Source organism: Pogonomyrmex barbatus, unplaced genomic scaffold (assembly GCF_055798465.1).
Source record: "Pogonomyrmex barbatus isolate J1 unplaced genomic scaffold, ASM5579846v1 scaffold10, whole genome shotgun sequence".
Lineage (NCBI taxonomy): Eukaryota > Metazoa > Arthropoda > Insecta > Hymenoptera > Formicidae > Pogonomyrmex > Pogonomyrmex barbatus.
The window spans coordinates 1907979-1932163 of record NW_028297099.1 but is presented as its reverse complement, the minus strand read 5'-3'; the positions used below and the strand labels follow the sequence as shown (position 1 = coordinate 1932163).

The 24185-nt window shown below is 44.9% G+C and overlaps 1 protein-coding gene across 11 annotated transcripts in view; it reads right to left on the bottom strand.

The window, feature by feature from the left end:
• The window catches only part of Ten-m (teneurin transmembrane protein Ten-m), a 499088-nt gene that overhangs the window by 39788 nt on the left and 435115 nt on the right, over positions 1–24185 (bottom strand). The window contains exon 1 of one of the 11 annotated variants that reach the window (XM_089085483.1): positions 6184–8412. The exons of the other annotated variants lie outside the window; for them this stretch is intronic. Within the exon in view, the coding sequence (XP_088941609.1) occupies positions 6184–6289 (106 nt within the window). The 5' untranslated portion in view covers positions 6290–8412. Of the gene's footprint in view, positions 1–6183; positions 8413–24185 lie in introns of those variants that run through there. 11 annotated transcript variants of the gene reach the window in all.

The following is a 24185-nucleotide window of genomic DNA, read 5'->3' as shown; positions in this document are numbered from 1 at the left end:
CTCTAGGAATACCAAAGTTGCAAGTTTGCGATGCAGGATAGCTTCATGGGGTGCAAGATTGCTCAATTTCGAGTGCGGCATCCACCGAGGCGTATGTATTAAAGTTTGGCCGGGTACGGTACGATGCGTTTTACGGTTCGGTCGAAATGACTTCCTCGACTACTCGAGGAAAATGGCAGCTTCGTCGATGGAACAAGATGCAGGGTAAGCAAACAAACTCGGTACGACACATTGAGAGAGAGAGAGAGAGAGAGAGAGAGAGAGAGAGAGAGAGAGATGTAGAAAATATATTACACTGTGTACATAATATGTATCGCAAAGATATATAATACACACATATAATGTAGCGTACATGAGAAATTTAATCTTGTAAATAGTTGCTGTCTATTACTGATGTATACTTTGTTAAATAACGCGTAACCTGCGGAATGGAATGCTAAATTATATTTTTTCCCCGAAATAGGTAGGATGGCTTGTATGAATTCCGCGAAGTTTTTCATTTTCATAAATTGAGAAAATAGATATCAGCTCAGCTCGTATAAATTCCATGAAGTTTTCCATTTTCATAAATTGGGATTTTCCAGTGGTTGCCGACATATTTCTAAGTGCGAAACAGAACAAGTTTTACTGATAACATAAAACTAATGAGGTTTCCCCGTAATTAATTCATTAGATCGATTATCAATAAATGCATGGCTGCGTGATATATTCAAGTTACTGTCATTTATAAAATGTGACATTTTCAAAACGTTGACGTTATATTTTCAACATATTCTCAAATCACAATCATTCCGCTGTGAATACAAAAAAAAAAAAATGCAAGCACGACTCCATCAATCTGAAGGAGGCATTACTCGAACACGTCCGATTCCACGAAGTCCGGTGAAACTGCATTGAAAAGTTCAAGTTCGCGTGTCGCGCGGCGATGGAACGAGGCCGCGAGATTATTCAATCTCGCGATTCGCGGTAGGACTGCATCAAAGTTTGCGGTCGTCTTACTCGATGAAGCGTCGTAGAGAAAAAGAGAGAGGGACAGCCGCGCTCCTTCGTCCATCGGACGAATAATGACACAATCCGGAGGCGAAATCGACCCTATCGATCCGAGAGGACGATAATTGCTCGTCGGCCTCGTGCTCTCGTCCTTCCGTCGGGATCCCTAAATCTCACGCGTAAGGGGCGAAAGGCACACTCTTTTATCCCACATGAGCTTTCGGTATAGCAATTAGACTGCGTGATGGCGGAAACCGAACCGTCTTGGAGCGAGCAACCGATATAACCACGTGCACGTGCCTTTAACGAAGGAATCGAAGTCGCCGCTGCCGTTGCCGTTGGCGCTGGCGAGAGGAGAGCTCGCCGTGGCGTCGCCTCTTCTTGGATCGTTTCTTCCCTTCGCCTCGGCCTCCGTGGGGAGGGGGAACCCCGTGTGCACCACCTTACACCACCGCGGCGCGCTTGTTATTACGAGACGTTAATCTCGACGGAGCAGCCTGCCGCGTAATTCAAGAAGGCCGGCCCCGTCATATAGGTATTTTAGCGCTCGAGGCGGTAATAGGCGCGCGCTCTCGCTCCGGGAAGGTTATTACAAAGGCTCCCTTTCTATATCTCTCCCTCTCTTCCACCCTCTCTCTCTCTCTCTCTCTTTCTATCGCTCTCGTACGTCGGTAATTCTGGACATCGTGTTTAACGACTTAATACACGTCGGAAGATCAGCGCGATTATAATATAATATTACGGCTAGACGCGTGAAGAATCTCTCGCCGTTAACGGAGAGTTTATTACACGTGCGGCGTTCCGCGCGCACAGAGAGCACAACGTGCGATTCTCGCAAAGAATTGTTATTAATTTATTTATCTGGGCGCACTCTGTATCCGTTAAAAGCGCAGCTGGATTTGTATTGAAAGCACTCTTTTGACTGTTTTCTATGATTTCGAAGCGAAAATTCGCGGAGCGCAAAATCTCTAAATCTAGATTGAGTCTTGATACTAGAGACTAATATTAAAACAAAAATCAATAATTCTTAAAGTTGCTCTGGTGAATAAATCTACTAAAAAAAAAAATAGATATCACAGAATGAATGTACCAGAAATAAATCAATTTGCAATAGTTATATTAGGACATCGTTCATGATATTCTATTATAATTAATTCTGTTTTAAAAATACGAAAAGCAATCAGGCTAAAATCGTTTTTTTTTCACGTCACCACAAAATAATTATTTAAGTTCTATGTATTTTCTAGTTGCATCGTGATTCGTTCGGATCTTCTGAAATTCGGCGCGCTTAAATCTACTACTCTCCCAAACGATCGCGAACTCAGGCTTGTTTTATTTCCGTCGATGTTACGAAAGTTCGCGACGGTGGTGTGCATCGCGAAATCCGCGCGGCGCGCCGGAAGTCGGAAACGACGCGGATACGTGGGGGGTTGTCGGCGCCCCTGCCCCTGTCGGCCACGAAAAGGGATCGTTACGGGTGCATTCAGAGGAACGCAGCGCGGACTGGTACACCCGGGAAGGGACCCGGCAGCCGCCTCGAAACTTGAAAATAGTTAAAGTGAATAACTTTAATGTGTCGCGCGCAGGGCCGCGCCGAGAGTAAATCGGTCACGTTCGGTAGGGCGCAGGGCGACGACGGATATGGCGAGCGCCGCGATTTAACGTGCAAATCGCGTGGCACGGAGGGCGGCCCGCCCCGAAATTAATTAATTCCCCCTGTGACAACGTTACGTTCGTTCGCGAAAATTGTCGCATTTTAATCTATTCTCGACAAAAACGGTTCCACAAATTTGCGCTTTTAATTCCGCGCACATTTCACGCGGTGGAGGAATTAACATATGTGAAAGAAATTATAGATGACTTTTTCGAAAATTGTGCTCTCCTATTGATGACAGTTGCGACAATGGAGATTCCATTTCGTTTCGACATTTTCTCTCAGAAAAGAAGATACTAAAGAAGAGAAATAAAGCTTATCGTTTTTTTTTGAGAACCGTGCGACAAAACAGAAACGCCCGCACGAGACGAGTCTACAACGCTCCGCGTTTCGACATCGCGCTCGCACCTGGATCGATCAGTCTCGAAGAGAGATCGAATGAAATGTGGCGTGGTAGCGCGCACACGGCGGAGGAGGAGATTTTCGATTCGAGATTTTTGTCACGGCGACTCGTTCGAGAGGCGCTAACTAAACCCGTTCCATTCAATTATCGGCGATCGCGGCAGCTGCGCGTCGCCAAGCGTACCAGCAACCCCCCCCCCCCGACTACGGGCAACAGCAAGGACGACGACAACAGGACGACGAGCGCAACCACGAAACTCCATGACTGCGACGTGGCGTCCGGCCACCGTGCGACGTCTTATTATGTAAATTTAATGACGTAACCGATGCGATGCACGCACGTGTTCGTACTTTCTCACGGGCGCGCCGTACCGCGCCGGTGGATGGCGAGTTCGTGCGAAGGTACCTTAAGGTTTCCACCGGGGAACACCTGATAAACCGCGCGACATTTGGAAATGTCAGAGTGATAAATACGGCTCCTGCGTGGTGGTAATGCAACCCGCACCCTCGCGCCGGCCCAACCCCTCGTGCCACGTATGTCTCTCCGCGCGCCCGTTGCCGTTCTTCTCGCAGCTTTTCCCTGAGTTCCCTCCCTCCGTCATCTCTCACCCTCTACGCTCTCTCTCTCTCTCTCTCTCTCTCTCTCTCTCTCTCTCTCTCTCTCTCTCTCTCTCTCTCTCTCTCTCACACACACACACACACACACACACACACACACGATGAAAGTGTTGCGCCCGCGGGCGATCGATTCGCGCGCCGGGGATGGAGTTTTTATCGCGGCTCGAACGCTATCGCGAAGTCGAAACGAGTTCGCGGCGGATCTTCGCGGAATGGCAGCTTTCCATCGTGAGAAATAGAGACGCCGCGGTCGGAGTCTGTGCGAATTCGCCACTTTCAGTCTATCAAACTTTCATTCGGCCAAGTATAGCATGGAAATTAATAAAGCTCAACTAAACGAAGTCTCGCCATCGTGTTTATTGTCACCAATAAATATATCCATTTTTTAAGCTCTCTATATTTCCTATAAGCTGTTGAAAGCAAAACTTTTTTTATACACTCTTGCGACTATTTTAAAGTATGCTATTAAAATATGCTATTAAAATATGCAATTCATAAATAACTGTATTAACTGTATTAACTCTCGAAATTCAGAAATAAAGCATCGTTTATTAGAATTGTTATTATCGGTGTCAATCCCAGTCATGGAAACATACGTCTGTCACTTTGAACGGTCTCTGATTTGACAGTGTCGAAGGAAGATTATTTTGCACATGGAGAAATTCAAAGTATCGAGTAACGGGACGGTAGCAAGAAGCAACGTCGCGCTGTTACGCCTCGTTTTTCAGCAACGATAATTATACCCGTTTTTCCGTTCACTTCGTCGGAAAATCTTAATGGAAATGTCGTGCTTGCGTAATAGAGTTTAAAACGGAATTTCACTCAACGACTGCATCGTGCTTCGGCAAAATGAAACAAGTTTCTGTTTCCGACAACGTATGATACCTGAAATTTTCCCACGTCCTAAGACGTAAACGTTTCGTAATATCATAAAAAATCTTGATGAGTTGTGCGCAAACATTTTAACGCATAATGTAAATGACATTAAATTTTTGCGTTTTTATATCGTAGATGCGAACGTATTTAGATTGCGACGTTAGGCGCAATCTCACAAAACGATAGATAAATGTTGGAAATTATTATCAACGTGATTCACCGATCAATCTTCTTTCGCATCGCGTGGTAAATACGTGACGATGACGAGTAGATTCGATGATGGTTACGCGATACCGTATAGGAGACTGTCTACATTCACCCTTTTCCATTAAAACGCGGGACTTTCACCGTCGAATAGTTAAGAGGCACATAATGGAAAATTTCATTTACATACACTACAAGCAGTTTTACACGCGAAAAAATTTCTCCGAGTCACGCCTTGGATATGTCGACTTGACAAATAGGGCCCGCGTGATAATGCAGTCGCGTGACACCCCTCTGCTCCATCTCTGCGGGGATGTTTTCGTCTTGCTGCTTTTTTCCATCGCCGCGGGGCAGCGTTGCCTCGGGACAATCGATTCGCGCCGAAAATAGAAGCTTTATCACGACAGGCAGAAGTAGGTGGATCGCGTGGCTCAAGGATTCTTAATTATTATTTGCCGAGAACCGAAGTGCTATCTGGCATTGAAGTACTTGCTTCTTTTTTTTTTTTTTTTCATTGAAAATCATCGCAGGATAACATTCCCATAAGATTCGAGCTGTTTGTTTCCGTAGACGCCGTTGTACTCGCGTAAATCTTTTAAATTGCCGTCAACGTTAAACAATGCGGCGTAATTTGGAATAACACGGGATGACGTGGCACAAATAAAAATAAATAAACGTCAATTTTAATAAAAATATTAGTCACTGTGTTTTTCTATGGAGAAACTGAGTTATCGGGAATAGCACTCTATCAACGCCACTCCATTTCGCATTGTTAAATATTTAACTACACTCCGATTCTCTTTGATTGATTGGCTATATTCTCCCCTATATATTCATGGAAGAGCTGCCTTTCATTTTTAAATTTTGCACGGAACAGAAACGATATCGTCGTTACACGTGTCAGGATCATCCGCATTTAATTCTGTAGAGTCTAACGAGAAGTAAACCAGCGGCCAGGCATTTATACACTAATATTACATTTATACACTAATTCTCCAATATCCAAATACCGAAACACTATCAATAATTCATATGATAAATATATTTCTAATTATCAATAATATTCGTTATAATCTCGAATCATTATTTTAATTAAGGTAATGTAATGTGACATAATTGTAATGTGACGGATAATGTGAGATGTAAAAAAACGGATTTAATGCGATTAATTTCACCAGTTGATAATTAACACACAGTTAAACGACGATCTTAATTCTCGACGACGTCGTAAACTTGTGGATTTTTTTTAACATCTCCCCACCAATATTTCTTCGAGCCGGCTTTATTTGAGCCGGTTTCGACGACCGTGTAAGGAATGCATCGGATCGTGCGATTGAGACTCGAACGATAGAAAATCACGTTCGTTCCGCGGCGGGCGCGAGCTGGTTCCCGATGGCCGCGCACCGTGAAGGAACACCGGGGAAAGAAATGCCACCCACCTCGACCACCGCCGTAGCAATATGTGTACTCGTTGTAATCCATGGACGGCCTCTTGAGTAATCCCTCGCCCGGCACTAGATCCAGCAACGCGGTGGGGTCGCACATGGAGGAGTGGGTTCGCCTCTCTTTGTCATCGACGAGAGCGAAACGGAGACGTGGGCGACGACCCGCGACCTCGTCGCGATCTACACTGCACGTCGAGAGCGCCGGGTAAACGATCGCGGGGCGCGATCACACGCGCATACGTCGTCGTCGTCGTCGTCGTCGTTGTCGTCTCGAGTCACTCGGGGAAGAGAGAGACCGAGAGAAGCGTGTATATTCGCCTTCGTATAAACGATCCTTCCGGTTTGGACTTCAAAGGGGAGAGATCCACGACGTCGATGGATGGCGCGCGCCCGCGTACGACAAAGCGCGCGAAACCCCCACGGTATCCCAAATTAAACCTCGTCGCGGGCGCACGAAGTCGTTGAAATATGACGAGGCGAGGAGGAATAAAAAAGACAAAGGGAGAGAAAGAGAGAGAGAGAGAGAGAGAGAGAGAGAGAGAGAGGGGGGTAACCCCGCGAGCAGGGGAAATTCTCGGCACCTGTCTCCCGTTTACACCACGCTACACGCGAGGGTAAGAAGAAAGTACGCTTGTTGTTCTTGGAGTCGCACAGCCTGACAGTCGTTCGCCGTAAACCAGGATCTCCCCGGGCATCGCCGACGTTCCTCCCTTTGCGGACGCGCGATCTTTTCAATCGGCACCGGTATCCACCGCATTCATTCACTACACTTGGCGATGCACGAAATTTCACAAGGCACTCCGGGCGCGATTCACTTTCGTTTTCCTTCGTCGGGGTTCACAGCGCGCGCACCTCGAGGAATCAGAATGCGCCCTTCACGAACACGACGAGAGACTGTGCACCCTGCTAGAAAATCGCGCGTCTACTACGTAATTCTTGAGTATTCACGTTCGCCACTTTGTTACGCGTTATGAGTAACTGCGGGCAGCCGTGCGGCTCTTTCTCTCGTCACGACGGAGATTAATAATAATAATCCATTCGGTCTTGTGACTCGGTGCGGGACAGGCCGTGACCAATTGAAAGCGGGGCACAGCGTGGGACACAGTTGGGTTGCTCTGAAAATTTCGGAGCCGGATCTTCCCGTAGGTGACGAGGGTCCGTCCGATTCGTTCCGCCGTGTGAGGAATCGCGGGTTTTCGATCGATCAATAAACGGCCACCGACGATCCACGTCGACGATGTCCAGCAACGTCGGGGAAGCAACTCTCGCGCTCGCTCGCAGCAACCGGAAGCCTCTCGGTCACGTCACTTCGTCGAAGGAGAGGCGACGTGGTCGATCGACGTCCTGTCGTGCACACGGGTGTCAACGGAGACGCGCGGATTACGAAAATGTGTTCCGAGAAAATTTCAGGCGACCACACGGCGGGGTGGTCGGTGGTCGAGTACACGCGACCGGTTCACGCGATCCTCGGCAATTTCCCTTTTACGGCCGCGCAATTTATCATCTGACCGCACGACGGCTGACGAGAGTAATTCAACGTCCGGGATCACAGTTCTTGCCACGCCACGAATCGGATCGCGATCGGCATACATCGACCTCGCGAGGATCCACGCGACACGACGTTTCTCGTGGAGCGTCGACACAAACGCGAGACCGAATCCTGCTGGTCACACTTCCCTTGGAAGAACCGCACGCTTGCGCGATCGGTGACAGACTGAGGACAGAGGGGCAACCGATGATTCCCGACACTGTGGAGGACGGTGGATGTGAAGGAGTGGGGAAGGTAAGCGAGAGTGGGGCAAGGGAGATCCTTCGACGGCGGGGAGGTTTGCGTAAGGGGCATTTTGGAGCAAGGGTGAGGGATGAGATGAGGCTGGTGGGGCGATGGGCTCCGTCCGGGGTGAGGAGGAGGAGGAGGGGAAGGGACAACAGACGGTCCTCGACGATCACAGCACCCACTACTCCACTGATGCTGCAGCGGATCCCGTCGGGAAAGAAGACCCGCTTCCTTTCACGCGCCGCCACCCGTCTGTCCCAGCTCTTCTTCGGATTCTCGCATCTCTTCTTCCTACCATCTCCGACGGCCAGGGGCGGATGTTTTACATGGAAACTGACGAAACTCGTCAGTCATGGACTTCCGAAAATCTGGACGCGAAACGATAGCGTTGAAAGTTCTTCCGACGAACATCAATCAAAGTAAATTTACTGACGTAAATAGACGTGATTCTTCCCAATTCTTTTCGTCGTATCGTTCGTAGTAATCTTCACCTTATTTTTTTCGTAGACGAAGAAGACGCGTGGAAATTAATTAAAATCTCAATTAATTTTTATACGCAGCCACGTTCTTCAGAATAATTGTCAATTTTGTTATGATAACATATTGAGAATAACTCGTGTACTAGCGTGTATATATATATGTTTCTTCAGTGTTTGCTCTTGTTGTTTTCGTGAATCTCAAAAATTATTAGCTTCATGCTCCGAGACGGCGTCATCCGTTCCTGGTCCCGTTCGTTTTATTGGGCCGACTGGTTTCGGGCGGCTGATGAACGATTAAAGTGTATCGCGAATATTAAACGCAGAAAGGGAAAGAGGAAATCCTGCGAACGAGATATGTTGCATCGTTCGTACTGTCGATCTTCGCTCACGATCTCCGATTATTATTGGTTCGGTGTGAGAGCGGACGCGACAGGAGCACTGAGGGAGTCGATTAGCGTGGGCACAGCTCTCGCAAATTGGAAATCGAAGAATTTCTCCGATGTTATTCGCGTGTGCATGCGATTGAAATGCAACAGGGCAGAAAAGGTGATTACAAGGACGGTAATCACGGCTATTGAGGCGATATGTCATCGCACAAGAATGCGCGCTGGGCGTTAACTCTCGTATAATGACAGACGTAACACGAAGCCTCACGATTGCAGGCCAACATTCTCAAAGCTACTTACTTCCCTCTTTAACATCGCAAGGCAAAATATCAAGAATAATGAAGTATACTAGAAGTAGAATTATTTGGATATAACCGCTATCTTAAATTAACAATTAGGAGGATTATATTATTATTTATTAAATGGATAACAAAAATTATTCGTGATATAGGTGCATTTAACAAGACAAAAATGTCTGAAATCCGTGTTGCTAAGACAGCAAAAATAATTAACGTAATTATTAGATAAGTTTAGAACAATATTTCTTTTGCGGGACAACTCATCTGACGCATCTGCATAGTACACGAGAATTTTAATCATCCCTCTAAAATATTAAAATACTGTCGAGATACGAGATAAAAACACCGCCACATGCCACAAATATTGTAATATGTTATTGCTCTTACAATGTAAAATATAAAATACCGCGCATTGTAATCACCGGTTTCGCGCGAATAATTTCCGACATAATTCCGAAAAAAAAAAGAAATCTTTAATATTGTATTTGTTTCAATAAACATCGACTGCAAATGCTCCAACGTTAATAAACTTGATGTTTTTGTGCAATAGTGTTATCCGTTTATACAATTACCTCAATGCTTTTCGATCACCCTCAATTAGTGCTTGTTCCCTATCCTAAACAATGTACGCAAATAACAATTCTGTGCGCAACGCGAGAGGAATGCAACAGGATGCATTGTGCGCTGCATGTCGCTTTGGAAGAATAGAAAGTTAAATGAAGCGTTCCTCTCAAACATAATCGTACAGTACGAGACAAAGAAAGAAACGCTCTCTATTATCAATATGAAATTCTGTAATTTCAATGATAAACATTTTTAATCTATTTCTCTACAAGAAAATATTAAAATTTACAAATAGCGGGATTAATTGCAATTATGTTTCACTTGAAAAAATGAACAAAAGATTATTTAGCGTCGTAACAAATCGTAGATCACAATGCAATCTGTTAAAAAAGAAACCAAAGAATTTCCAAAATGTTGCTGCCAAATGCTAATATATATATATATATATGTCTCGTTAGTCATACATCGTTATCTACTCGTTTTCTTCGCCTCAACTAACATCTCGTTCGTTCATGCAATTTTTATCCCGCCATGTGGCGAAGTTGCGCGGCGAGTTAACGCCCGAGAGTGCGAGTTAACGAGTCAATGGGTAGCGTAATGAGACGTAAATGGACCAGGAAACGCGAATGCTCGCGAACGAGAAAGTATTGACGTGACGTGAGCCGGGCGGCGAATGATATCGCATCGTTCGCGGAAACAGGCGAAAGGTGAATAGGATGGAATAGCATCCCCGGCGTCGTGCCATCTCGCGTTCAAATGTTTGCCAAAGGGAAGTCTGAGAGATCGTCGACGACGTCGCGACGGCGGCCGGTCGAAGACCGGCTGCTGCCGGTCGTTCGATTGTCGGCGACCGGATACCGTCGGATTCGATGATCCGTTCTCCATTATGCGAAGTTTACCTCCTCGAGTCAGCCGTGAATCAGCCGTCCTTGTTATTTTTACCTAAAAAATTACGTACGAACTTTGTTCTTGCGAAAATCTCGCGAATAAACTTGGCGAATAAATTTGTCAATATTTTTTAGAAACCTTTAACCGACCAACTTTCAAGGACGGTAATCAAATAACAAAGCAAAGATTGAGATTTAAACTGTGAAGTTACAATCGCAATTTTTCACTCATTCGCAATTTACTCGGCAAACAAACTTTTTCTCTTATAGCGATATATATCGTCTAATTTATAAAAAGCCGCACAACACTAGAAAATATGAAGAAAGAGAGATAGAAAAAGGGAGATGGTAGGTATATACCTTTGATATACAATGGAAATTTATTTAATATTTATATAATTATATAATTATACGCGCGAACCATGTTGAAAATTTAGACAATAGCCATAGATTTTAACAGCGGCTTTATACCAAGAGAGAGAGAGAGAGAGAGAGAGAGAGAGAGAGAGAGAGAGAGAGAGAAGGAGGGAGAGAAAGAGAGGATAAATTAAACTGCATTATCTAAATTCCCTCGGAGCATCCATTTAAATTCTCACAGCGCGGAATTGTTTTTCGCGGGAGAGATTTCATACAGCTGGGTTGTTATAAAAAATTCATTTAGCGGTCTGCACGTCTGGCGCAGGGAATCCGCTCGCTCCTTTCGCTCCTTCACTGTGACTGTTCTGAATAATGCGTGGCGCTTTCGAGTTTCCGGGTTTCGGCTATCGTTTTACCGGGTTACCCGGATTCTCCCAGATTCGCTCGAAACAGAGTGAGTGTGACCTAATAGGTAGACGTTTCCCTTGTTTTTCTGCCCGGTCCAAGACCGGGGCTTTCTCATCGCCGGCTGGCGGTGTTGCACCGCCGTCGTCTCCACTGCGTTTTATCCGCTCGGACAGTTTCGCGCTACGGCCCGACGTGCGATTAAGTTGTATCTATCGCGGAACGAGAGAGCGGTCGGAACGAGAGAAGCGGTAGATAAAAACCTTTCTCCTCTCGGGTCCGTCGCTTCGCGCTTTAACGGACCCGAGACAATAAAGAAGCCGAGTCGCGCCCGGTAAATTATGATGTTTCGTAGAAGAACCTGGCCGCGCGCGGTCGCTCTGCCCGTGTTGAATCATTAAAACGGAGCGCTCGACGTGCTCTCCTAATTTGCGTACGCACCATTTGTGGTATTGATGTTTGCAATTGCGTTATAATTGGATGCGATATCAATAACAATGCTATTGTATTAAAAGACTTGTCTCTCTCTCTCTCTCTCTCTCTCTCTCTCTGTTTCTCTTCCTCTCTCTCTCTCTTTATCTTTTGCTAAATATATCTTAGTATACAATACTTTTCTCGCGTAAAGGATAAAATTGCTTAAATGTTGAACTAAAAAATAATCGATACAATCGCAAGTATAAATCACAGAGATGGATTTTTTTTCCGTTCAAAAATGAGTGATAATCGGGGAAAAGTCAATTTTCTAATGTGGAGATCTATAACTCGATTTCATTCGGATGACCCAATTCTACCCTTTTCTTTGTTACTTTACTCTATTGCGATATTGAAATCCCAGGAAAGCTTTCGGTCGTAAATGGTACTCGACATTTGCGGAAGATGGGGCTTTCCATGATCCGAGTGCCGGAAGTGCTGCAGCGACCTTGTTTGCGGTTGAGAGAAACGAAAATGGTCCATGATACTTTCTGCTATGTGCAATAAAACGATTTGATTCCATATGCATTGGAACATCATTGAAACATCTCTATCGCGCTTTAAAGAAAGTTTAAACGTGTGAAATGCAAAGTAACGCGAGGAACGATGCTATTAATATATTCGAAACGAAATACACAATATTCTTGGAGATGTAATAAGAAGTATAACACAAACTATACGTTAAAGACAATTTAATAAAAGATTTTCTAAAAGTCTTTCTCTTAGATTACTGATAAAATATATATATTTAAACGTCCTTAATATACTTTCATAAGAATGTCTATTTTTATAATATCAGGAAAATTATTCGGTCATTAGAGTCGATCAGAAAGTTAGAAATTGGATGTTCCGAATAAAATCAAGATCGTTGAAAACATTTTTCTTCGATTTGCGTTCAGTTTTGAATGAGGAATTCCATTGCGTACGTAAAAATGTTTTCTCGCGCTCTCTTAAACGATCGTGCTAATTATTGTATCGTGAGAAACATTGGCGCAAATGCGGCGATACCGATGTTTTCAGCAGCCCCATACTTTGACACCGCCTCTTTGTCTCGACGGAGCGTGCTCAAGACAGCGACGATACACGTTTGAGTAACCCGACACTCTTCGGAAACCCACGTCGCCCAGTAAACTCTCAAGGTGGACGAGGATGAAAGCGGGAGATCGGCTCGCGGATGCGGGCGGTACGGCACCCGGTACGACACGTCGTGATGCGTTCGGTGTAAATCGACTTTTTATATCGGCGCTTCTCGCGCGGAGGACGAAGCCGCCGAAGCGAACGCTCGTTAGAAAAAGGGTAATCCTCGTATCTTACGGACTTTATGTCTCTATATCGCGAGGGCAACCCGCCCTAGGGACTGCTCGCTTAATCCCCTTAATCCACTATCAGCTGTAAAATAGCGAGACAAGCCCAATAAAAGTGCAAGAGCGCGTCCGTACTGCGCGGGAGGTCCGTACGCGACGACGAGGAGTCTTCCGTTTGCGCGGGGGGGGGGGGAGGGGGTGATGGTGGAGGGACAGGACGAGAGGTAAGGGAAAGAGACGTGGAGAGGGGGGCATCCCTCACGGCCGCGGCATCTGCATACAAGGATGATGGCTTCGTAAATTACGGCGCTCATGGCGATGGCTCGTCGCTCCGCGTGCTGCACTCCGACGTCGCTCTCGGTCACGACCGGAGAACTCTCGGTTTTCTCTCTCTCTCTTTGCCACGAAAAGTTCCTCCTCCTTCTCCTTCTCCACCACCTCCTCGCGTGTGTTGTACCTCATCGCCGCGGTGTACCGCGGATAAACACGCATACGCGCTGTGGCCCCGAGTTCCGTGTAAGGACAGGTCGCTTTACGGCCGCGCGGCGAAGATAACGAGTATGTAACACCATAACTCCATACGGCAGTCTTTACACGTCAGGTGCGCGATGCGCGTCGCATTTTTCGACTCGATAATGCGGCCCTCGCGATCATTTGCATTCAAACGCGAACGCGATTTTCATACGCAAAGGCGGCGAAGGTTGAAAAACGAAACAGCGCGAGGAGAGGGTTAAACTTAATGTGGATAACATTAGGCTAACCGCGTCGGATCTTCCCGGAGTTAGGCGATCGATTCCGGAGGAGAGGCTACGATCATTATTAAAATATGTCGCGCCGAGAATAACGGATCCTTCGCCTTTTTTTCTCTTAGACGCGGATACAATCACTTATGAAGAATCGTGACCAAAATCGGACTTTCTGAGCAGCTTTCCGGAAGTTACTGCTGATCGTCAAACTTTGGAAAGTTCCGTGATAACGGCATTTCCAATCATTCATCCGAATATGAAAATATAGGTAGTTTCCATAATCTTTCCAAGTTCCGCGCTCTTTATTTCCTTAAACTTTGCACATCGCGCGGCACCGTGATGCACTCGCGGCCGACTAAGTCATGGCGGCAATTTCCCCAAACGACCACCGGAACTTCGCTCGCACGTCGCCGCCGTGCTTCATCGTTGTTAGTTTGGTTAAACATGCGTTTGTCGCGCTCCCCGTATGAAGAACGGAATAAGTTGCAGCCTCCGCGGCGCGGAACTTGCGCGAAGTGCACACGAGGGGCAGATTTTATGGATGGCGGCGCGAAGTCCCATGTTTGGCATAAAATTAGCGTTAGTTAGAAACTTCAAACGATTGCGATAACGTCTGCGCTGACGACACGGCGGCTGCGTTCGATTAGGCGACAATCTATACTGAGAACGTAGAGTTTCATAATTTAATAATTAATTTTTATTTTATTCATAAGAAATACATCGCCAATCCTCAGTCATCAGTTTATTGAATCAAAATTATACATTTAAAAATCCTAGTAGTAATTTTCTTGTTTAAATTAATATAAAAGTGGAGAGAATAGTTTTATTTGAGAAAGAGGATGGTTCTAATATTTTCAGACCGATATGGTAGATTGTTGATACATAATAGAAGATAGTACGAGGTTGGTAGGTACTACATGAAATGGTTTGGACATCTGGCTCGACAAGATGAATCTAAAGATTACCTTGTCCATCAGACTGCTGGACCCTTCGCGGTGCTACTTGCAGAGTCACGTTGGACCTGTTCACTCAAATCTGTTTCCCTACGGGCTATATGGTAGCGAGAACGTGTTTGTTCGATGACACGTGTAAAAATTATAAATTGATGCGTGGGAGCTTTCACCAGTCGAAAGGCGAGAAGAGAAAATATATGAAGCATGAGGTAGAGTTAAATAAATGATCCTTCCGAGCATCGTTAAAATTTCTGCATGATTGCACATTATAAATTAAGCGGGATCTATAAATGGCAAATCTAAAAGATGCAGAGGGTAGAGTATTTATCAAGCATAAACGGAGCTACATTTAGCTGGCGTTTGCATCCAACAAACGTTGGCAGAATTATCAAATCCCGCTCCTGGGATAAATCTTTTAAAAATGCATTAGCTTAATTTCCATTACAATCCACTTTTGGAACTGTATTATCAATCGCGAGAGAGAAACACTCCCGAACTCTTTACCATAAAGAACTCCGTCTTCTCGCATAACGCGAAAAAAATGTTGCACGCGAGAGCGGATCTGATCTTTCCTTTTGGAGGAGCCCCGTTCCACGAAACTTTTGGGACCGGCCTTTGGCACCGCGCCATTCCGCGCATGAAATAGGAGGCGTGTATACGAAGCACCGGAGCGAGAGGAAGACGAAGAAAAGACGAGAGAAGAAAGAAAGGAATACCGAAAAGAACTATTGACCGGACCGGGATGAAAGGGTGTCCCACCCTTTTTCGAAATCCGAGTGGCGCGCCGTGTGTTCGTGCTCCTATCGTATCCCATATCTCCTCTCCGACAAGAGCAACAGTTACTACCACTATCATCATCACCGCGCACGCACACCACGCACATCTACGCTTCACACACGCGTACACACATACATACATACATACATACATACACGCGCGGAGAAAGAGGTGCAGCGCGCAAGGTACTTTCGTGCACAAACGTAGTTGGCTTTGCGAGAGAGCCGCCTGCCATCTGTCCGATACGCAATCCGCCTCTCCTTCTTTTTCTTTTTCTTCTTTTTTTTTTTGTAATCTCAGTCGTTTTCCAATCTCGGACGAGCGATTCACGGGCCTCCAATCCGCCTTTCTGCCGCAGTCATGCTGGATCCATTTAGCCGGCGGTCGTACCGCTCGTGCCAAAAAATCGAATTCGGCTTCCGACCTTCACCCCCTTCGCGCGAATCTGCCGGGGGTTGTGTCAACCCAGTCGTACAGAGTGTTTCGATTCTGCGCGGAGTTTTGTACCTCCTGTATTTGCTCCGCGGGCTTCCAATCGCCGGAAAATTCTTTTTTTCCTATGTGAATTCGTAAAGCTATATGAACTCGATTCGAAGCGCGACTAAATGTTTGCGAACCTCTTCATTCGGGATTCGAGCACGCGGAGAGAGGCACGGAGTATTTGTCTCTTTATTCCGTAATCATTAAAAATATATAGATTGAAGTGAATATTCATTCAGTAGACGAAGTTGTTGGATTTCATATTTAACAGCGTGACTCGATTGTCTTAGATTAATTCCGGTTTCGATAAGTCGATAATCATCAAAGTTCATTAATTTATTAGCTACATATTTATTATTGTTTAACGAAGAGAGAGCATTTAAATTATTCATTTATTCAATGTGTTGTGTCTTTTCTTCCTAAAATATAAAAGACGATGATGAGGGATGATGTTTTGTTCGGCAAACTTGTATTATTGTCTAAATTCATTCATTAAAGATCCTTAAATTCCCTGAGACCTTCCTCCTCAGCGCAACGCGTTCAATTTCACGATCTTGGAAAAACACTCAACTTCCTGCGGGAAATTTCCTCAGATCGTAATCTAGTTGCAATATCTGCGACTACTATTTTAACCGGGAGTAATACAGTGTCGAGTTAGCAGTCACAGTGGGAATACCCGCTTCCTTAATGCACTTCCTGTCCTTACGACAGACTAAAGATCTTATCGAATAGGTTCGGGGCCGTATCTCACGGTTGCTTCCCCTCGTAGCTTCGTAGCCCTTACTCGCGAGACCTTCGGGCTAGTTCCGGCCATCCCTCCGTGTCCGCGAGACTCGTGGAGGGTATCCTTGAGAGATGGGGGAGAAGTTCTTGCTAAGGTTTCCTGCGGGCACCTTCGACCCGCTCGCAAGCGGGGTGCATATCCAATTGTTGAAATCGCGGCGCGATCGATGATAAGGCGCTAACTTTAGACCTCGTCCGAGTAAAGGCAGAAATCGACTGATGTTTAAACGTGGCCGTCCTCATGACGTCATTCTGCGCGGCTTGCCTAAATAATCTGGATAATAATGTAATGTTAAATATTGTTTGATCTGCTTTATTGTTGCTAACTCTTTTGGAACGATATGTATCTGCACGATATGTATGCGAGTTACAAGTAATAATAGATTTCTCCGATTTATTAATAAACGGGGATGCATAATAAATCCAGTCCGTTTTGCCAACGGTAATCAATAATACTTTTCCCGCTTTTATAAATAAAAATGTATTAAAATACCGAATTGGGAGTATTGCCGAATCGTACGTCATCCTTTTGTTTTAGAACACGATACGTCCATGACTTTTCTTTCTTGACTGGTTGTGCGTCAATTGTTTGCAATTAATGTTATGCAAGAAACGTCAGAGACCCCATGATGACGTAAGAATAGGGATAAGAATACCTAAATCAGGGTTCGCCAAATTAGACTAATTTGTAACATCCGGAAATACTTCATATGATCACGTCATTGTCAAGTTCATCTGAATTTTTCGTCAAGAGGTTAATTGCGTCCGCTTGTGGATTAAAATAAGAAGACATTTGTGCTGATGAAGTGACGTAAGTGACTAATATTAAAATAAATTTAAACGTCAAACGTAACGTCGTAAAATACATGTTTCGACGTAAGCGTCAAGTAGGCAGAAACTCGGTGGTTAATTTTGTGAACAATCTGACGCTTGACCGCATGAAAATGTCAAATGATCTTTTACGCGTATTATAAAGTTGAAATAATTATATTTAAAAGATGGGAATATTCCCAGTGTCTCAAGAATCGTTACTTTACGACAGACAGCGAACAGAGGAAACCTCCCAAGGCGCGACGATCCTTGATATTCTCCATCTGACAAGTGCTTCGAGTATACGCCGTACTAATGATAAGTAACGAGCGTCCCAGAACAAAGGATTGGAATAAATTTTCGGCGGTCGACATTGCGCGGGAGGAGCCGCTTATTTTCTGGCGTTTACGGTCGCCGATGCTAATCTCAGGAGCCCTACGGGAGACCTTCGAGTGCCGGCTTCTTCATAGGCTCGCCATCTGACACCGGGGCCTCTTCAGGAAGGAATCTGGTCTGCGTTTCGGACTGAATTATGATAATACCCCCCCCCCTCCCCCCTTCTTCTCTTCAACTGTCTGTGATTCACGTCGCCCCCTTTGCCGCCACGCGAATTGAAAGGGAAGAGAAAGTGGTGTTTCCCGTGGCGTTTCGCTGAAAATCCACTTAGCTGCCGCAACTCTTGCTTTAAAAGCAAATTGTAATTGCAAATTAAATATTAATTATGATGTTATGTATCTTGTTATACGACATGTAAGCATTATCGAAAATTTTTGCGTTCCTCGTAGTAAAATCCATTTATATTATGTGTCTCACGATAATGTTACAATTTCGCTTCAATTATTTATTTATATCAAAATTGCAAACTTAATTTTTCTCTGAAATAATGTCCAAATGCAACACGCACAATTTGTTGCAATTTGCGCGACATAATTTTGAATTAAGAGAGATACGTAATTTTCAATTTGATACGTAATTATCAGTATTGACTTTTCTCTTATCAAAATAATTGTAACAGCTGTAATTCCGAATTAACATGAAACCAACAGTTCGATTATATTTCTCAGAATTTTTTCTATAGCTTATAAAGACGTAGAAAGAAAATTACGATGTATTTCGCACACCATAGAGTTAAACTTTATAATTTACGTTTATAAAGCATATAATATTGCCTTTAGGATGCTCGCGTGGCTATCGAGAAAAGAATGTGGCGAGCAGCAGTGGTCGGCGGGCTGCAAACAGCGTCCCGCGTTTTGTATGACGTATCGAATGCGTAGGCACGCACGAAAAAGCGAGACGTGTGCGACTCCACGTGTTGAGACGAATAGTATTGATATTTGGGGCCCTCCCTCCTCCTTTTTTCCCAATTCCGCACGTGAGCCATGTGTCTTTTTTTTACGTTATATCATCTGCAGGCGAGAAAAGCGAATGCACCATGCGCGCGTTCTCGCAATATATCCCAATAGTTCTCATAATCCATTCCATAAAAAGAGGAAAACAGATGACGCGTATGCAATAACGTTTCTATATATCCAATTGACCTACTGCAACTACAAGAATGATTATTATATGATTGAATGAATATTATATTATTTGGTCTTCGTTTCCAAATGCTGTCATGAACTTTTCACGATTGTATGTTAAAAATACGTGTATCTATTCGAAAAATTTGCCTTCGTTGGATTGTTGTAAGGGATATGTAATCAACATTCATAAAAGTGCATTTTCGTTAGTACGGCTCTATCATCGAAAAGAAGAAAAGAAAGAGAAAGAAAAAGTTCAATGTATCATCGTTTCAATGGAGACGTTTTCCATTATTAAAAGTTCACCCTTAACGTGTTTTAATGCATGAGTAAATTACTTATTATTCAAAGACGCAATTAAATTGCGGATTTACATATCTATTACGGGTGCGGGTCGTCGAGATTGCCCTACTTGCGTCTATACATAAATGCAAAAACATGATGGATGACACGAAATAAAGCGCGGAGTCGCCCTCAAGACAGAAGTAATTCAATTTTGCTCGGTCCAGGGCAGTATAATTTCCGCATTAACTCGGTTAAACAGTGTTTGACTCGAGGGTTCGACATTACAAAAATCGTTAGACCGGAAAAAATTTGTATCAACCTATTACAGCCACTCGCCGATTCTGCTGTGCTGCTCGAGCGAGAAGAAAGATCGGAAGTCGCCTTGTAACGCGGATATAAAGCGGATAAGCAGCTTCTTTCACCGATTCCCGCTTTCAATCCCGCGGACAATGTATCAATAAGGGCGAAGTGTGCCGCGGGCAAAGATAACTTTCGCGGAAACTTCGCATGCGGTCCGTTCGCGGTCCGTTCAATCTTTCCTCGGAGCTGCGCGATATCGGCGCCGATATTGCGCGTACGAACGCAATCCACCTACACACACACACACACACACACACACACACACACACACACACACACACACACACACACACACACACACACACACACACACACACACACACACACACACACACACACACACACACACACACACACACACACACACACACACACACACACACACACACACACACACACACACAAACTTGCCTCATGGTCGATCGTTCTTAATATACAGACGCAGAATGCACCCGATTGAACGAATGGAATCCTAATAATAAGACGTTACCAGTCACAAAAGCCGAACTCTTTCTCCGCGAGACGATATCGCTCCGATTTCGATGGGGTGGCCACTTATCGAAAGTGAAATTGTCAACTATCGGGGATTTTCATCAGTCACAAAGGACCCCGGCGATTCGTGAGTTTCTCTCGGAGAAAAGGACCGTCTTATCTCCACGATCCAATCTCCATTAGGCCGACTGTTACTACGATTTTCGCGAACCGTCCGACATTCAACCGAGTGCAACGGTCGATCGAGCGGCATAAAAGAACTGCATGAACGCGAGCGGAGGGAACAACATTAATGTGCTCGTTGACATTGTGTTTATCCCGGTGTGTACACGAGCGAGCTAGGGTGGTAGGAAGGGCGAGGGAGAGAGAGGGAGAGAGAGAGAGAGAGAGAGAGAGAGAGAGAGAGAGAGAGAGAGAGAGAGAGAGAGAGAGAGAGAGAGATGGAGTCGGCTTTGCAGGGATAATCGAAACGAGCAGCCGCTCAGAACGGCAAAGATAAAACAAAGCAAAATGTATTTCATCTGTACTAATTTAAATAACTTTCCGGCTATTATTTTCCAATTTAATTTTCAACTTACGGTAGATATTAATAATTAATCAGCGTTAATAATTGAGTTGAGTTACAAAGTATTGATTTAAAATTAGATCTATTCTGAATCGAGGAAAAAAAATGTCTTCCTTTGATGGTACCGTAGAATGTAAAATATATTTGTGAGTTTATAAATTTTTTAAACTTTAAACTTTCATTCCAAAAGAGTCAACGTATCGAATTCCCGAAGCGATTAGCGAGTCGGGATTCATATCAAAATAAATAATATCGCGAAATGGAGCTCTGGGCGCAACTGAACCAAGAGCCAATACTGGATGCGGGATCGTCGGAGAAGGGGAAACAGAACGCAAGTCCTGGTCTGGTCCAGTGAACGCAAGAAGGGGGGCAACGTCCCTCTCCCATGGATGATGGATGTCGGGGCCTTTCAAGTCCGTGGCGCATGGCCCCCTCCCGTTCTGTCCTGTGATTATCTAATACGACGACGCCGAAAGGGGATCCGATGGACTCGGAACGATCGTTTTCGCCGTTCTGCTTCGTGTGCGAGAGGCAGAGCGACGGATTCGATGTTACCAAATCATAAATGCAACTGTATCGAGTCACCTACCGGACCTTTTCTCGGGACGAGAACATTCTGAAAACTCGTTCTCGCCCTGTTCTTCCCCCCTCCCCCCCTCCCTTTTCTTCCCACCCTCATGAAGGTCCCTGCTGAACGACATACGGCTACCCGGGGACTGCGACACTCGCGATGAATGGCGAACCCGCGGCTAAAAAAAAAACGCACGCACGCACACCGACGACGGGTAACCCCTTTAATCTGTCACTGTGCACTGCGACTCGCGTCGACTCGTGCAAGGAGAGAAAGGATATGCCCGGGATCGCCTTTTCCGGTGGGGCTTCTCGGGCAACGAAATTACCGGGCTGCCACTCAAATTGGCCCGACCGGGGAACAATCGGGCCTATTACGTGGCATTTGTCAGCACGACGCTGCTGTCACCGTGCGCAGCAAAGGCCCTTCTCGCGTTACACGTTTTTCTTTCGTCTTCGCGAAAGGGGTTGGAGAGCGAGCGGGACGAGGGGGCCCCGCGGGAACCCGCGGTGTTTAGACAGGCAACAATGTGGCGTTCTTGCACAACGAAAAAACAGGCACGATCGCCACCTGTCGCGACGCATGACACCGCAATGGAAGCAGCCTTGCACCAGCGTGGAGGAGGATAGATCGAGGACGTTGCGTAAATTAAAGCAGGCACACGTGTTGTAGATTGATTAATGATTGACGTGGGAATGAGGGGGTTGCGAAGACAGAGAGAGGTGGTGGAAAAAAGTGCGGGCTGACAGACGAAGTACGTAAAAAACGTGCTACTTAGCCCCCCCCCTCCTCCCTCGTTGCAAAGAGTCCACATTATACAGCTGTGAGATTTTATAAGAACCGCGGTAATTTCGGAACACGTTAAGACTGCCAATTTGCCGATTCGAAGAAAGCTGTCACTTTTATAAGTCATTTGATGATAAATTATATATTATTACGTTATATTATTACGTCTTGTCTGGGAAGAAATCATCTCGTTAGAATTCGTCTGACTTATGAATTCGTGGAATATTCCCGAGGTACATTTCGATTTGCACCAAGAGTTCGCGCCGTTCGTCTTTGTCGGCGTATAGTCACGAGGAAAAACGGCGAAGAACAAACTTCCCCTTGCCCTGGTCTCAGATCGGATCGTTTTAAACGAGCGGGGGACGACGCAGGTTGGTATCGATCGTTCGGTTTCGCAGACGGCCAGCTGCGAAGGCCCTCGCCGCTTCGATATTGACGATAAATATGGGCGGTTTCTCTTGGCAGCGACAGGTTTAAGAGGCTTTTAAGAACGCTTCGCCGATCGTTCCGCGATCTTTCTCCACCTACTCCTCGCCATTTGCTTTTTTCCCCTCCGTGCTCTTTCTCCCGCGAGATCGCAATGAAGATTCGATGAATGAAGAGTGCCGGCAACCTGCTCCTCCCCTCCGCTCGCTCGTATCCAGAGGAATAATATCTCGGAGCGTGAAAAGTTAAATTCAAAATGAATATATCAAACATTCACTTCAGGGGAGGATCTCCTTGTGTGCGGAAATCGTTTAGATCAAACATATGTATCGGCTTAACTATTCAAAGACGAGCAATCCCTTTCCAGATGACATGCTCTTGAAAAAGAAACTGCAACCGAATGGAAAAGAAGAATTCAAGATGCTCGAGAAACCAAATCGAAAAATTAAGATCGTAAAAGTTACGAGAGCTTGTTGATAATTTTATTGAACTTTATTAATTTACACCGGATGATCATCAGATCGTTTCGATATAAAATCGAAGATATTCTTTGCAAATGTATTTGATTTACAACTGTGTAAAACGTGTGATTCAAAAGTTTTGCCTTTAATAAACTGGAACTTGGACGTTCACGAAGTACAGAATGGCCCAGTTATATTCCGCCCCTCTTATGTACGCTTTGTTATAAACTCGGTCTATATTTTTTATCAGTCTTTTCTGATAAGCACTTATCGTTAAACGACGCGGAACTTTGGAGGCGTGCCCGATAACTCCGAGGTATTATTGCGAAGTTTAAGCTCGGGAAGCACGGAAGTCAGAATCACTTTGCACCACGTCGCGCCGTTTCGAGCCGTTTGGACAACTGAAAATCGTTTCTCCGGCCCAGGATATTTCATCGAGCGTAAAGAAAAGCCGTTGAAATAATGTTCGCCGAGCTAATCGAAGCGGACAGCCGTCGTGAAAACTTTGCGGGTCAAACTTAGATATTAAAAACTATGTAGAGCCGGACTAATTGACAATTGGAATAAATCGAGGAGAAACGAGCGTTGCGCAGAACTCTTTTTCAGAAAAGAGTATATATTATTATGAAATATATATTCTCTTTAAGAAATACTTAATTAAAAAAAGTTTATTCATTTATTAATTTTCCGTCTTAATTTTCTCTTGTCAGAATAAAAAAAAAAGACGGCATGATTCGCCTTTCTCATATAAATTATATAAACGTAACCTACTTTTGTACGCTTAATGCATTTTGTCACAGACTTCCTTTAATAATAATGATATTATATATTATGTAGACAGTCGAATGTACATAGTCGATATTAAAAATCCGTATACGATGGTATTGAGGATGTCGTGTATCGGCACGCGCCACATCATTGAACATCAATAAATCTGGTGTTTAAAAAGTCGAGCAGTTCGCGCTAATATCCTCGTGTGTTTGCCCCGTTCGATCTCACTCGTGGATATCCGTCTCCCTCTTTTTCCTCCTTTCTAGAACTTCTCGCTTCTT